This window comes from Vigna umbellata, chromosome 4 (assembly GCF_029865625.1).
Source record: "Vigna umbellata cultivar VRB3 chromosome 4, Vumbellata_1.0, whole genome shotgun sequence".
Lineage (NCBI taxonomy): Eukaryota > Viridiplantae > Streptophyta > Magnoliopsida > Fabales > Fabaceae > Vigna > Vigna umbellata.
Window position 1 is genome coordinate 43,957,477 of NC_142168.1, and position 14,393 is coordinate 43,971,869.

A 14,393-nucleotide genomic window follows, 5' to 3' on the forward strand; every position below is an offset into this window, starting at 1 on the left:
ACGAGTGCCACAATGAAAATTGGGAGTGAAATAGATAGAGAATAGAAGACAATAGAAGAGACTAGATGGGGAAATCGGGATCAACCCCTGTCACTGCCTCTGCAAAGGTTCACCCTTCCAACGATCCCGAACTGGACCCGGACTCTTACGCCCTCGAGAAGTTCAGACTCTACGAAACCAGAGCGGTAATTATCCATTCATTCGTCACGCAATAATCTTTTACACAACCGATTAAATTAACCTATTTTGAAATTGCAATCGCAATCGCAGAGGTTCTACCTGATCGGAAGTGATCGGAGCAAGAGGTTCTTCCGAGTGTTGAAAATCGATCGATCAGAGCCGTCGGATCTGAATATCAGCCAAGACCCCGTCCTGTATTCACCCCAGGAGATCAAGAGCTTGCTTCAGCGGATTGCTGAGGGTAACAGAGCCACTGGCGGCCTCACTTTCGTCGCTAAGGTTTTCGGAATTGCTGGTTAGTACCTCTCTCTCTCTTCTCTCTTTCTCTCTCATCATGTGTATATACATGTGTACTATATATATCTCAACCAATTTCTCTATCATTTCAAGGCTGCATCAAGTTTCTCGAGTCTTACTACTTGATTCTCGTTACTAAACGTAGACAGATTGGTGCTATATGTGGCCATGCAATCTATAGCATCAAGGAGAGCCAATTGATAACCATTCCACATGTTTCAATCCAATCTGATTTAGCTCACTCTAAGACTGAGCTCAGGTAGATAACCCTTCCAAAACGTTTACCACATCTAACAACATCAGTTTCTTACCATCACCACGTCTCACTGCAGGTACAAAAAGCTTTTGTCTAGTGTCGATTTGACCAAGGATTTTTTCTATAGTTACACTTACCCTATAATGCAAAGTTTGCAAAAGAACGTTTCTCCTAGCGAAGACGGAGGGATGTCGTATGATAATATATTTGTTTGGAATGCATATTTGACACAAGCAATCAGGTCAAGATGCAATAACACTATTTGGACCATAGCTTTAGTTCATGGTCATTTTAGGCAGGTACGTTACTTCCTTTCTGCCGTCCGTCATTCATTATAGTTCGTTTCTTGTTAAATGAAAGCCTACTTGCTCTTCTTTGAAGCATGCATTTTCATTAAAGATCCATGGTAAATTTACAATTATTTATAGTATTCCTGCTGATAGAGCAAGATGAAAAATGTCTTAACTTCACTATTACTGGAACTCGGGATAGAATAACAAGTGGTTAGCTTCAATACTCACAAAAATATATAGAAACACCCCAAACTTAGAACTTTGGTTGTCTCCTCAAACAAGAAAAAAGAAAAAGAAAATAAATACATTTATGATTTTAGAAATATAAAAGATAATTTTTTAGAAGTATTGGCCCCAAATTTCTTCTATAGAAATTAATAATTATGGCTAATTACTCGTAGAAATAAACACCTTTTATAATTTGTTTTCCTCATTTGAAATGCATCAGGTGAGTGTTCCACTCAAGTCAGCATTAAAAATGCACAAAACAAATTTGCCCTTTATAGAGGTTGTCATAAAGGTTTTGGAGGCATGAAAGCTGAACCCCTTTGTATCTAGAAGGCAAAAGAAATAACAGGCTAGCACAAATTTGTGGGTTTCTAAAATCTAGAGGCCCTCAATAACTGGAGGCCTTATGCAAAGGGTCTTTTTGCACGGATTATTCTAGATGCATGCTCTTCATCTGTCATGAAAACATAATAAAAAATGTGTGGAAGGATCACTAAGGTCTTTCTTGACTTGTAATAAGGCCTTACTAACAAATAACATGGTTTTACACCACTTGGGGAAACAAGAGAGCATTTGTGTTCTTACTTCATAAACACACATAGATGCAGAAGCACACACACACACATATATTTCAAACTCCTAACTAGCTTTTATTTTCTTTGAAATTATTTTGAACAATTTTTATTATATATATATATATATATATATATATATATATATATATATATATATATATATATATGAACTAGGCAGGTTATTGCTTTAGATACCCAATATTTTCCTCTTTTTGGTGGGTGTGATAAACACTCTAAGGTGTGGAAAGCATTTGTTTTTCATTAGGCTCAAAGGTTCCAAAACAAAATCTTTCTGTTTGGTTCAATTGGGTAACAAAGGATAATGATACATGATAGGTTGGCCATTTTAGCTAAGTGATTATAATTCAAAAAATCAATGTCTTGATTCTTTCCTCGCACAAAATATGTGATCATGAAATTAAAGAGATTGAAGCAAAATAATTGTATGAAAAACAATGCAAAAAAACTGATAATTTTGAATATCAAATCACTATCTACTATCTCACTTGGTTAGACTGTAAGTGCTAAATTTATGAAATATCAAGTCACATCCATTAATCACAATGAAAGTTATGTCTCATATTAGCTTTGAGTAAATGTATCCACAATTCTAAAATTTCTCATGCTCATATAACATGCAACTTTTTATAATTTAGAAAAAGATTACGAACCTGTGCAACTCCATTACCTCTCTAGCCAGTTGCTAATTGGTCCTCAAATCCAATTGACCATGCAAAGTAAAACATTAGTACTGTATTTCTGGATCCTGTATTTTTTTTAACTTAATGCAATAATGATTGCCAAGTACTGGATAACAGTGAGGGCTGAAAACAGTATATTTTATTGATTGATGAGACAGGCATCTGGTTGGTGGTAATGGGAAGAAATGAGAATTGTCATAAAACTTGTTATCCAAAGATGTTTTGTTGCTTTAAAACTTTTAAACTAATCCACTGTAATATATTTTTAAGTAATAATGGTTTTCAAAATCATTTTGAAGTCATTTCTTATGAGTAGTTTTCAATGAGTAAGATGCATAGAAAGTAACGAAGAGGCCCTTGACTTTCGAGACTATGTTTGTCATTCAATTCATAACATGATTCTATCTTTAGATTCATTATGGTGTTGTCTTGTAAATCCATTTCGTATCCACTTTCATACAAATATAAGAGTGATTTTAATTTTAGACTCAAATATGAATTCCATTAAAGATAAAATAAAGTACTAATATTATAATATATGTTTCAAGAAGAGCAAATCAAAAAGGAAACGGAAATCATCAATAATGCAGCAACTGTTCGGAAATTTTGTTCAGACTTCATTCAATCACGACTTTTGATTGAAATGATCTTCTATGGCTTATAAGAGCTATTTGAGTGTTTCATTTCAATAATTTGTTGCGTGTTGGAAATATAATCAGTCCACATGGTTGTGTAGTCTCTGCTTATTCAGATCTGGACTTAATACTTACAATTGTGCTTAAGGATCGGGTTTGAATGTATTCATTCTTGTCATGTAAGAATCTTGTGTCTCATCTCTGTCCTTGTTGAGGAACGGGTATACTCATATCCACGTTCATATCGACTCTTGTAGTATCTCAAATATTTACTAAAAAAAATTTTTACAAAAAAGAAGTCACATCAAGGGGGCCATGATATTGTCAAGGATTTAATGTTAGGGGGACACATTTTATTTTCTTCAATGTCCAATGTCAAGGAAGAAATGATAATTGCATAAATCTTAAAATAGATTACCAAATAACAATTGCATAAATGTGAAGTAATTGTAGAAAAGAGTAAAAAAAACACATAACTGAAATTTAAGGGAAATTACAACATCTATTTCTTTTGCAAATGTTAAGTGAACCATTGAGAAAGAGAATGAAAAATTGTGAAGCAAAATAAGGGTTCTTAAAATGAAACAAAACTAAGAACTAAAGAGAAAAGATATAAGTGTTTGAAGTTGCCTAATAAACTAAGAGTTTACACCATTGAAATTGAGACTTGAACATTTTCACTTCATAATTAAAAAACAAGTAAAAAACTATCAAATGTGTGCCCTAGAAATGATTTAATTTGATGAAATTGAGGTTTACATTTCCTAAAATGTAATACATCGTTTGATCAAAACCACACAAAGGAAAACAATTGTTACTTGAGGTTGTGATAGAGGGAAAATACCTTTTGAATCTAGTGAACTTAGTGGACATTGAACGAGTTGAACAATTGAGAGAGAAAATGAAAGATTGTGTAGCGAAAGAAGAGTTCTTCAAATGAAACAAAACAAAGGATCAAAGAGAACAATGAAAATAAGATTTTTAGGTTACCTAATAACGAAGTGTGGTTTAGTAATATAAAATGGGTATGGAGATTGGGACAAGACAAATATGCACATACCGTCAGGTTCAATACGAGGATTCCCTGTCAAAATTGGATAGATTTGAACAATATCTATGGGTGTGGTTTATTTGCGATCCTTATTTATCCTCCATCGCCTTTACCCACTTTTATTACGTTATTTTGTTGTTTTGTCAATTAGTTTAACTATTCACAACAATTGTTATTGTATAATTTGAATTGTGGTTCTAAAAAATTGCAGAGTCGTCTATCAATTTTTGGAAGAGACTTCAGTGTTTCCCTGATTTCTAGACGATCTAGACATTTTGCAGGGACACGGTAAGCTCTTATTTTTATATTTTATTCATGTTTTTCTTATTTCACAGTTGATTCAAATGTCATGAATCACTATGATAATTTAAATTAGATAAGTGTTCTCTGTGTTTTTGTGATTATATTTTAATTTCATCCTTAGAAGTGTTTTGTTAAATTTCTAGCTATATATGATTTTTTTTCAAATTATATATTAATATAATATTCTTCTTCTCTTTCTCTGTGATGATTAATGGTAGAACTATCTAGTACATTGTAAAATTTCCCAACTAGTCAACTTTTTTCTAAAGCAATTTTCTGTAAGGATTATTTTATAATTATAGAAATAAAGTACAAATCCTTTATAATAAGGAAAAATTGGATTATATATGTATTATTAGGGACATTTTTATTCCAATTTCATATCTTTGTTATTAGAGGATGTCAAAGCTCTTCTATTTATTTATTGTCCTGTTTTCGTTTTCTTAATACAAATAAAACACTTGTGTTGTCTCATAAACACGTTTCAACTAAATGTCTCTCTCTTTCCTATAGTTTAACAGTTTGAATGACTAGTCAACTGCAAAGCAACAGTGGTTGATTGGATGGATGATGGTTGCAGTTCCTTCCACAATGAGAAAATACTCATTAGAGACCATGCTAGACCATTTTATAAATTGCTTTTTTGGTATAATTTTAAACGAGGAAGAATATTCTAAATTTCTATTGTTTCAAGATGTACGGAACTATACTTTTTTATGGGGCGCCTAAGTCCTACATTAAGCAATATGAGATACTCCGTTCGTTTCCTTAATAGCTAGCTTTTGAGGGTGGATTTACCAAGTGCTTGGATGTATAAATTGGTATCAAAGTTGGTTGTCAATGTATTTGAAAGGGCTATCTGTGGAGGGTTTTGACTGGTTAAGGGTTCTAACAATGGAGAGTCGTGTGAATTATCACTAAGTGAAATGTGGTAGAGTAAAAGCTGGTTATGATTCTTTGCTCTAGTTTCTGACCATGTGTGTCCCTCTCCCATTTAACTGTTCTGCACTTTTAGTTTATTCTGAGATATCCGTGTTTGACTATGCCAACTCAGTCATGTCTCCGATGTTTGAATTCATGCATGCTTTATTTTTCTTCTCATTCCACATTGATGATACACATTATCCAATTGTTTTCTTTTCTCATGTCCTTTCCATTACCTAGATCTGATGATCATAACTCTGCTTTAAGGGAACATTTTTTACGTCTTTATTTGTCCCGTGTTTATGCTGATTAGGTATAGAAATGAAATGAATTCATTTCTCTAAAAAATGATCTCAACATCTTCCATGTGGGGTAAATGTGATTCGAAAATGATTAGGGAACTATTATTATTGTGTTCCTTATTCTCCTTTTTGTACACCTAGGTTTCATTCTTAGTTTTGAATTTGTTTTTTTGGTAGCCTGTTGTTTTCAACTTGTTCACCTAACTTCTCAGTGGTCTGCATTTGCAAAAGAGGTCTAGCTTTACACATTCTAAGTAAAGAATTTAACTTCGTGATCTGTCCTTATGCATTCAGTCTTAAATTAGTTAGGTAGATTTGGGAGCATTTTATTGTGATTCTTGCCTAATTCAGCTTATCATTCCTCTATTTTTCAAGTTCTCTTTTTTTGAGCTTGGTGAAATATGGTTTTTCAATTGTTTAAGCTGTGATGATAGTCGTATGTATGTTGTATATTTGACTAATTATAGGCTTTGCATCGTTTGGTGCAATTTGATGGAATGATTAGTACCATATTTCTCTTATGTAATGAGTTTTGTTGCCCTGGATTGTTTTTCCTAGACTTATCTATCATTATTTTTTTGCAAGGGAAACTTCTACTCTTCTAAATAATTTTCCCTAGAACTATGATTTTTTATCCTATTTTCATTTCTTGCAATTGTTTTATTACATAGGATTGTTTATATTAGATTTTACAGTGGTTCCTGAGCCAAAGTTTTGATTTTGTGGTTATTATAGTTAGAGCAGAGTTCATAGTACACAATTGGTTAAACATTTGTTGATGCTTGTTCTCTACAATTTTACGAGTTTGTGTTGGTTTGATTGGAATATATATGAATTAAACATGGAAATATTCTTTGATATCATGAGTTATATGTATTTTGAGCTGATGTTTGGTTTTACAATGTGTCTATGTGGCTATAACAGTAATGGTTAAACTAATTTTCTCTGTAATGAAAATTTTCTGCAGTTACTTGAAAAGGGGTGTTAATGATCGGGGGAGGGTTGCTAATGATGTTGAGACAGAGCAGATTGTCCTTGATGAAGAAGCTGGCTCTTGCAAGGGGAAAATGAGTTCAGTTGTGCAAATGCGTGGATCAATACCACTTTTTTGGTCACAAGAAGCATCAAGATTTAGCCCTAAGCCTGACATAATTTGTACGAAATAGTTGAGATTAATATTTATCTTGTTCATTGTTCAATTTCATGCTGTTATAAACTATAACGCAGGAAATTCTCTGTTTTTTTGTTCTTTTTTTCCTTTTTGACTTCCAGTGCAGAGGTATGATCCGACATACGAAGCAACTAAATTGCATTTTGAAGACCTTGCTAAGAGATATGGCAATCCAATTATTGTTCTGAATCTGATTAAGGTAATTCGTCAAATAAAAATAGTTAGTTAGTGCGGAAAAAGTTAGTAAATATCTACGTACTTGTTAATTGATTCTTTTTTTCTTTTAGCAAGGGACCTACATCTATTTGCATCGTGATTCTTGTAGTGAAAATTGATTTCTGTCCATGTTTCGTGCTTCTACCAAATGACTTCCCATTTGAAATTTGAATTTCAATCTAGCAAGTTCTTTTCATTCATCATATCAAATCATAAGTGCAAATTGCAAATGAATAAAGATGTAAAAGAAACGCCTAACACACTGCTAACAGTGCCAAGCATGCTAGAATTTTTTCCCTACTGTCTTTAGCTCTGAATCCTCTACCGAATATGGTTCTTTGTTACATGTGTTTGCATTAATGAATTGCGTCTTTTGTAAAATAGAAAATATTTTATAGTTTCTTGTAGCTCATTTAAAAGATGAAATGCAGACAGTTGAGAAAAGGCCTCGAGAAATGATGCTGAGACGTGAATTTGCAAGTGCTGTTGGTTATCTTAACCAAATTCTACCAGTAGAGAACCATCTTAGATTTATTCACTGGGACTTTCACAAATTTGCAAAAAGGTAAGCCTACTGTGCTTTATCTCTTAGTCTCACAGTGGTGGTCTTTTACTTTTCCTGCATTTCAAACATATATGTGACTATTCTATATTCTTTTGTGCCTTTTCAAAGCAAGTCGGCCAATGTTTTAGCAGTTTTAGGAGCTGTAGCAAGTGAAGCGCTTGATTTAACTGGTTTTTACTACAGTGGTAAACCCAGTATAATAAAGAGGGCCAACAAGAGTAATCGAACTAGCACAGGAAGGTATGATCTATCATTGAAATTGTTACTTGACATTCAATACAGTGTTTTTCTTGTTTTTTTACATATTTTTTTTCGAATTGTAACTCTTAACATGGAATTACATTTTTTACTATCCAGTATTATCTAACCAAGCCCTTTTGTTTTCCATAAAATAGCAAAGATAGGAAAAAAATGCAGGGTCCTGTTACCTTTTCCACCTCATACATCTGCTTTGAGGTTTGACCACCTGCTGCTCTATAGCCTTCACTGTTAATATATGCTCTTTCCAGAATTAAGAAACATAGAACTAGAAGTCTCCATGAAAATCATGAACTTTTTGAATAAATTCATATCCTTTCTTGTTTTGAATAAATTCATATCGGTTTTGGGAGTAGGCAACCTCTATTCCAAGAAAATATTTGAGTTTTCCTAGGTCTTTCATTTCAAATTGAGCTGCCAATTTATCTTTTAGTGCCAATTTTTCTATTTCATCATCTCCTACAATAATCATATCATTTACATTGACAAACAATAGAGTGAGTTTACTTGTAGAAGAGTGCTTTATGAATAAAGTGTGATCTCCTTGGCTTTGTTATAAAGTGTGATCTCCTTGGCTTTGTTAGTATCCCAAGGAAACCATTGCTTTTGTAAATCTTCTAAACCATGCTCTAGTGGATTGCTTAAGCCCATACAATGCTTTCTTCAGGAGGCATACCTTGCTTCTTTCATTTTTTACTTCAAAGCCCAGGAGGCTCCGGTGACCTTTTCTGAGACAATGACAGCGTGTGGGTCACACAAAAGAAAAAAGGAGCAGAACTTAAAACTCAGATCTACTCAAATATAGGCCAAACGGGTCGTCACCGACCCTAGGAACAGACTCAGGAGGCTTTGACGACTCTGTTTTGTGGCGGTGGCGGTAAGTGAGTTTCACCGGAGGTGGGTGCGTGGGCTATACGCGCCGACGACGGTGGCGGCGAGTGGCGGCTTCTCTCCTGGAGCAACGTCCGACGTTGTGGTCGTCGGTGTTGGGCGCATCTTTCTGCCCTATCAACGACCCCAACCGGCGACGGCGGTAGTCGGACAGCGGCAGCGGCGCGACTTGTGCAGCAGGATGGAGCTCCAAGATCAGAACTCTGACACCAAGTAGAAAATAGGACTGATTTTATTATTCTTAATCATTTAAATACATTTTCATATCTTTTATTTATAACAATCTAATTCTCCTAAAAAGAGAAATAGGAAAACTAAGGAAACAAAATAAAATAGAAGATTATACATCTATTTTCCCTAATTAGGAAGATTCTAAAGATGTCTTCTCTAATTACAATAGTAACTAAGAAAAAAAATTCAAACCAGAACCTTGCTCTAATACCCAATGATACGATCTTGTTTAGGAAAAAGTATGGGGAATAAAGAATGTGGAACAAGAGAGAAATGGGAATGCCATAGTCTAGCAGATTGATAAGTTAAGTGAAGATTCGCCACAAAAATCTTAGTCTTTGATAAGAATTAAAGTTCTAATATAAGAACGAACATAAACTTCTCTCAAAAAATACAAATGCATATAATATGACTCTAGTGTTTACATCAACTTTTAGTATCTCTATTACCTCGAAATCCTAAAATAACGCCCACAACACAAAAATAACAGAAAATGAGAATTACAGACGCAAACTTTCACTTTCACTTAGCGAGGCCCACTCGCCTAGCAAACACTGATTGGGTCGCCCAACAAATTTAACATTTTGTAAAATTAAAATAAAATTAAAACTTATTTAATTTCTTAAATTATTCTATAATTGTGTTCATGATCTTCATGTTCTTTATTTTCCTCCTTCATGGAATATTATAAGTTTCATGGAGACGTGTTATCTTTTACCTTGTCATAGATCCTTTGAATGACAAATGTTCTTCCTCAAGTTCTTCTCATATATGTTTAGGAGATAATACTTTATCATACCCTCTTTCTTGAAGAGAATTTATTCTCAAATTTGTACCACTTGAAGATTCCTTATCACGTGAAGTGTGGCCTAGGACCAAACAACAAACGGAACCGTAGAACTAACAGCTCAAACCTATTACTAAGAATATCAATCATTGGCTGGGTTTGTCTGTGTACTGGGCTGACAGCCCAACAGAATGCTACTGCAGTTTTATTTTATCATAATTGTAAAAGTGCAACATGTTGCTTTAGAGAATGGAAGTTCTATTTATGTTTTCAACTAATTCTTTATTTTGTTAGGGATGCTTCACTGAGAGATCTGAGAGCTAGTTCTGGTGATATTGTGAGGATTGGGAACAGTAATGAAATGATAAACTCTGTGGTTAACCGAGACAAAGAGACTGACACTAACCATCAGAATAAAAAAGATAATTTTAGTAGTGATGCACCACATTTTCAGAGTGGAGTTCTTCGTACCAACTGCATTGACTGCTTGGACCGTACAAATGTTGCCCAGTATGCATATGGTCTTCAAGCTTTAGGACGCCAGCTCCATGCAATGGGTTTGAGTGATGTGCCCAAAGTGGATCCTGATAGTAGTATCGCTGCAGCTCTAATGGATATGTATCAAAGCATGGGGGATGCTCTTGCTCAGCAGTATGGTGGTTCAGCAGCTCACAATACTGTATGACATATTTTATGAGATTCTCCTTCACAAATATCTAGTCTCCGTCTTCTTCTGCTGTTTGCTATAATACATGTGTGTATATTTTGGTGAATGACAGGTGTTTCCGGAGAGGCAGGGAAAGTGGAAAGCAACAACACAATCAAGAGAGTTTTTGAAGTCCATAAAACGATATTATAGCAATGCTTACACAGATGGTGAAAAGCAAGATGCAATAAACTTGTATTATTCCTCTGTCCCTTGGTTAATCTAGTGTTGAATAAATAATTAATATTTTAAATATTTAATATATTGTTCTTTTTCCAGATTTTTAGGTTACTTCCAACCACATGAAGGGAAACCTGCTCTGTGGGAGCTGGATTCAGATTATTATCTCCATGTATCTGGGGTTGGGGATGATCTAATTCCTGAGAAGTGGTGAGTCATCCTAGTTAAATTGGCTGATATTAAAATCCATTAGTGACATGCACATGCTTCTATGATATTTAGAATTGATTTTCTCATTTCTTTTGTATGTAAATACAGTTTCTATTGTTTATTTTCCCTATCAGTTCATATTTTCTTCCTGAATTTTTCAGTTCTGAACCGAATCCTAAGCCTTCTGAAAGTGGTGGAATAGTATTCACCCCAATACCCGCTTGCAGAGAAGACTTTTTACGGATAAAGTTGACATCGTTTGACAAGTTAATTGAGAAGACCTGTAGTACAATTAAAAATGTAAGACTATGCTCTGAACCTGATCAAAGACCAGGTGGGAGTTCTGGAAACAGTGGAGTGGCACCTGATGCAGCGTAATTTCTCTTATTCTGAGTTGCTGTTTAATGATTTTATTTCTTGTTTATTGTACTTTTTATAGACTGCTTCCCTTTTCTCGTGATTTTCTGACATGCATATGTAAATATTAGAAATTTTCTTGCCATTCCACTTAAAGACCAGTTCCTGTAGCTTTGGTTCTTATTATAAGACAAAAGTAGCTGATTTTGTCTCTCCCCGCTTCTTAGTACTTACTTGACCGGTTTTATCATTTCAAAAATAATTTGTTAGGACTGGAAATGTGGGCTTACATTTTGAAACTAGGCCCGGGATTTGGAGAGTGCAGGAGAGGAGAAACAAGGGTGTGAATAAAAATGCTGATGTGGCAAAGGGTGTAACAAAATTAGTTGAGGAGTGAGAAGTAGTGGGAATATAAAGGGGAGGAGAATGAGAAGAGAGGATACGAAAATATATTGTGGAATTCTGTTATGGCTTGAAGGTGCTAACTTGTCTAGAGGATGCGGCAGTAGAAATCACCATCCTACTGTATTTTCTGTTTCATTTTTGAAATAATCCATATATTCTCTCATTTTCCCTGTTTCTTCTACTTTTTGGGTCTCTGACATAATTGGTCCGCATGCCATATTGTCCTGTGCTTTTTAGCTTCTGTCCCTTCAACTAATTTTCTATCAATGCTCAGGAATCTAATTGAGATAGTTTTGTTTGATTGGTTTATGAATGCCTATTAAATTTTGTGATTATGAATGAATAATTCACCGCATGTTCAGTTCAGATTCTAACTAACACAAGCAGCAAAAAGTTGGATTCCTTTCAATCAACTCCCTCTGATGTCAAACAACATCAAATAGAAGCAATCCATTAATCCGCTTGATAATTTTGGTAGATTATTTAGAAGACAATCTCTCTTGAAAGTAAGATTAGAATCACCATTTCTAGATGAATGTAATTTCTGTTTAAACTTAGTTGCCATTTAAGCCATTCCTTCCACCCTAACCATGTACATCATTTTGTATGGAAATAGTGGGTAGAATTTCTGACTAGTGTGAGATGCAAAAGCTATTCAGTGATCTAAGTAACTTGAGGTAATTTTGTCGAGACAATGATTGTTTGTTAATCCCCAGTGAGATACAGCTAAAAAGCCCGAATTGGCTTTTTGGCCAGAGAAAGTACGAAGAGGGTTCCTCTGCTGCAAAAGTAGCTTCTCATGAAACTGACGTTGAAGGATCTCATGCTAATGGATTTTGTGACTTGAATTGGCTTTCTTCTGGCAGTGATATGAATGAAGAGGATGTTTTCCAAAGGTATGTATCTTAAAAGTTCATTATCCTTGTGTGACTTCATTGCACCTTCCATTTTTCCTTTCATGATCAGTATCCCATTTGATTATTTTTCTGTTGGCTAACGTTTACACTGTAGGTCGCTATAAAACTCATTTGTATGTTTACATTGTGCGTTGTGATTTTTTTAGCTCTAGACAGAGCTGCCATGCTGATAATGGGGAACAGGCTTGGTGCATTTGAATTTGATCCGTTAAGTTGAGCTGGTGCTCTTAATATTTTAAGTGACCACGAATAATTCTAAACTTGTTTATTTTCTACAATTAAGAAGTAAGTCCATGCTACAGTTGGTTTAAATTATAATGAATGAAGGATTTCTTTTAAAAATTTATGAAGTGCTTGTCTAGGATTTACTGTATTTATAACTACCTGAAATCCCATTCTTCATTGGTTGGGAATCCAGTGTTGTCTCTTCCGGCATATTAACACTGTAGACAGTCCCACATTCTTTGTTCTCACTTGATGCCTTTAGCTTGTTCAGTTTACAGATGATGCTCTTTTTATACTTTTTAATCTGGTAGGTACCTTGCAATGACCTCAGCAAATGAGGCGAATGGGTGGTATGGAGGTAGTCTCCTCGGCGATCAAGATGAAAGCAGTGAGATATATAAACATTATGCCGAGCTATGTCAGGTATGTGCTTTAACCGTGAGAAATATAAACATGCCCACATAACTAGTACTTTGTATCTGGACTTATGTATGAAACACTTACCATTGCTTGCTTCAAAGAAAGCGCTGTCAGAGGTACAAATCTCTCCTTTAGTTTAAGTACATGCTGGGTTGATTGGCATGTTATATTTTTAATAAGAAATGACAAAGAAATAAATATGAAATGAAGCAGATAAAATAGCATCTTTATTAGGATGTGATATGCATGTTTGCTGCTTGCTGCCAAAATGTAGTTTTTACTGCCTTTATCCTTGGCATGCATGCAGGGACCTGCCTTGGAACTTTTCCAAAATGACTCTGAGAGGGAGCAACACTACGCAGATGCTTTAAGCACGAGTTCATATGAAATTGTTAATGATACTAGCGTTGCGACAGAAATGGAAGCAGCTCTAAAGGAGTATGACCAAGTTGGTGCGGACCTTGGGATCATTCCCAGATCTTGTAAATTCTTTGCCAATGATCCGAGTTGGCTTACAAGATGGTTAACTGGGGAAGAAAAACTACAAAGGATATGATGGGTTATTATTTTGACATGTATAATTTGAACATTTGTTTCTGTACTATTTTAACTCGTAGTTCCTTATACAAAAGACGTTGTCAGTTTTCTTATCATTTGGTCAGGCCTTATATATATATAATTAATTTTTCTTTTTTAAATTTGAGCACATTTTTTCTCCATAGGATTGCCTTGGTTATTCCATACTCAAACTGAAGTTTAGTTCCGGTACTTTTACTATACTTAGGTTTTAGTTCTTATAATTTTATTCTAATTGTTTTAATCCTTATAATATATAGAGATGGGTTCTAATGAATTTGCTTTGAAGTGCTATTGTTTTGCTTTTTCAGACATTTTGGATATTTAGGGATGAATGAAACTATTAAGGATGAAATGTTCTATGTTGTTTTCCCTTATTTTAAAGTGGGATACAACGATACATGCATAGACTGAATTTTTCTTGTAACTGGATAGATAGGAAATAATCTAACTAAATAGGACAAAACAGCAGAACAGAAAGGAAAAAACAAAATAAATAGGAAGCATGACAAATAGTTCTTGAACCATCCAGA

At 34.5% G+C, this 14,393-nt stretch overlaps 1 protein-coding gene across 1 annotated transcript; it reads left to right on the plus strand.

The window, feature by feature from the left end:
* Positions 1-13,982, plus strand: LOC148200317 (phosphatidylinositol-3-phosphatase SAC1-like). Its single transcript, XM_088113649.1, has 16 exons — positions 1-185; positions 271-475; positions 571-736; positions 810-1,032; positions 4,428-4,504; positions 6,713-6,900; positions 7,018-7,115; positions 7,564-7,697; positions 7,806-7,937; positions 10,159-10,543; positions 10,644-10,765; positions 10,850-10,960; positions 11,122-11,334; positions 12,439-12,618; positions 13,176-13,287; positions 13,592-13,982. The coding sequence occupies exons 1-16, from the start codon at positions 66-68 to the stop codon at positions 13,838-13,840; spliced, it is 2,715 nt and encodes a 904-aa protein (XP_087969775.1). The 5' UTR covers positions 1-65; the 3' UTR covers positions 13,841-13,982.
* Positions 13,983-14,393: the final 411 nt, after the last annotated feature.

Bases quoted from the DNA above. Each gene is read 5' to 3' on its own strand.
- LOC148200317 (XM_088113649.1), top strand. From the start codon at position 66: ATGGGGAAATCGGGATCAACCCCTGTCACTGCCTCTGCAAAGGTTCAC. The intron at 10,544-10,643 runs GTATGACATATT...GGTGAATGACAG, and splicing joins GTTCAGCAGCTCACAATACT to GTGTTTCCGGAGAGGCAGGG. The intron at 12,619-13,175 runs GTATGTATCTTA...TTAATCTGGTAG, and splicing joins GAAGAGGATGTTTTCCAAAG to GTACCTTGCAATGACCTCAG.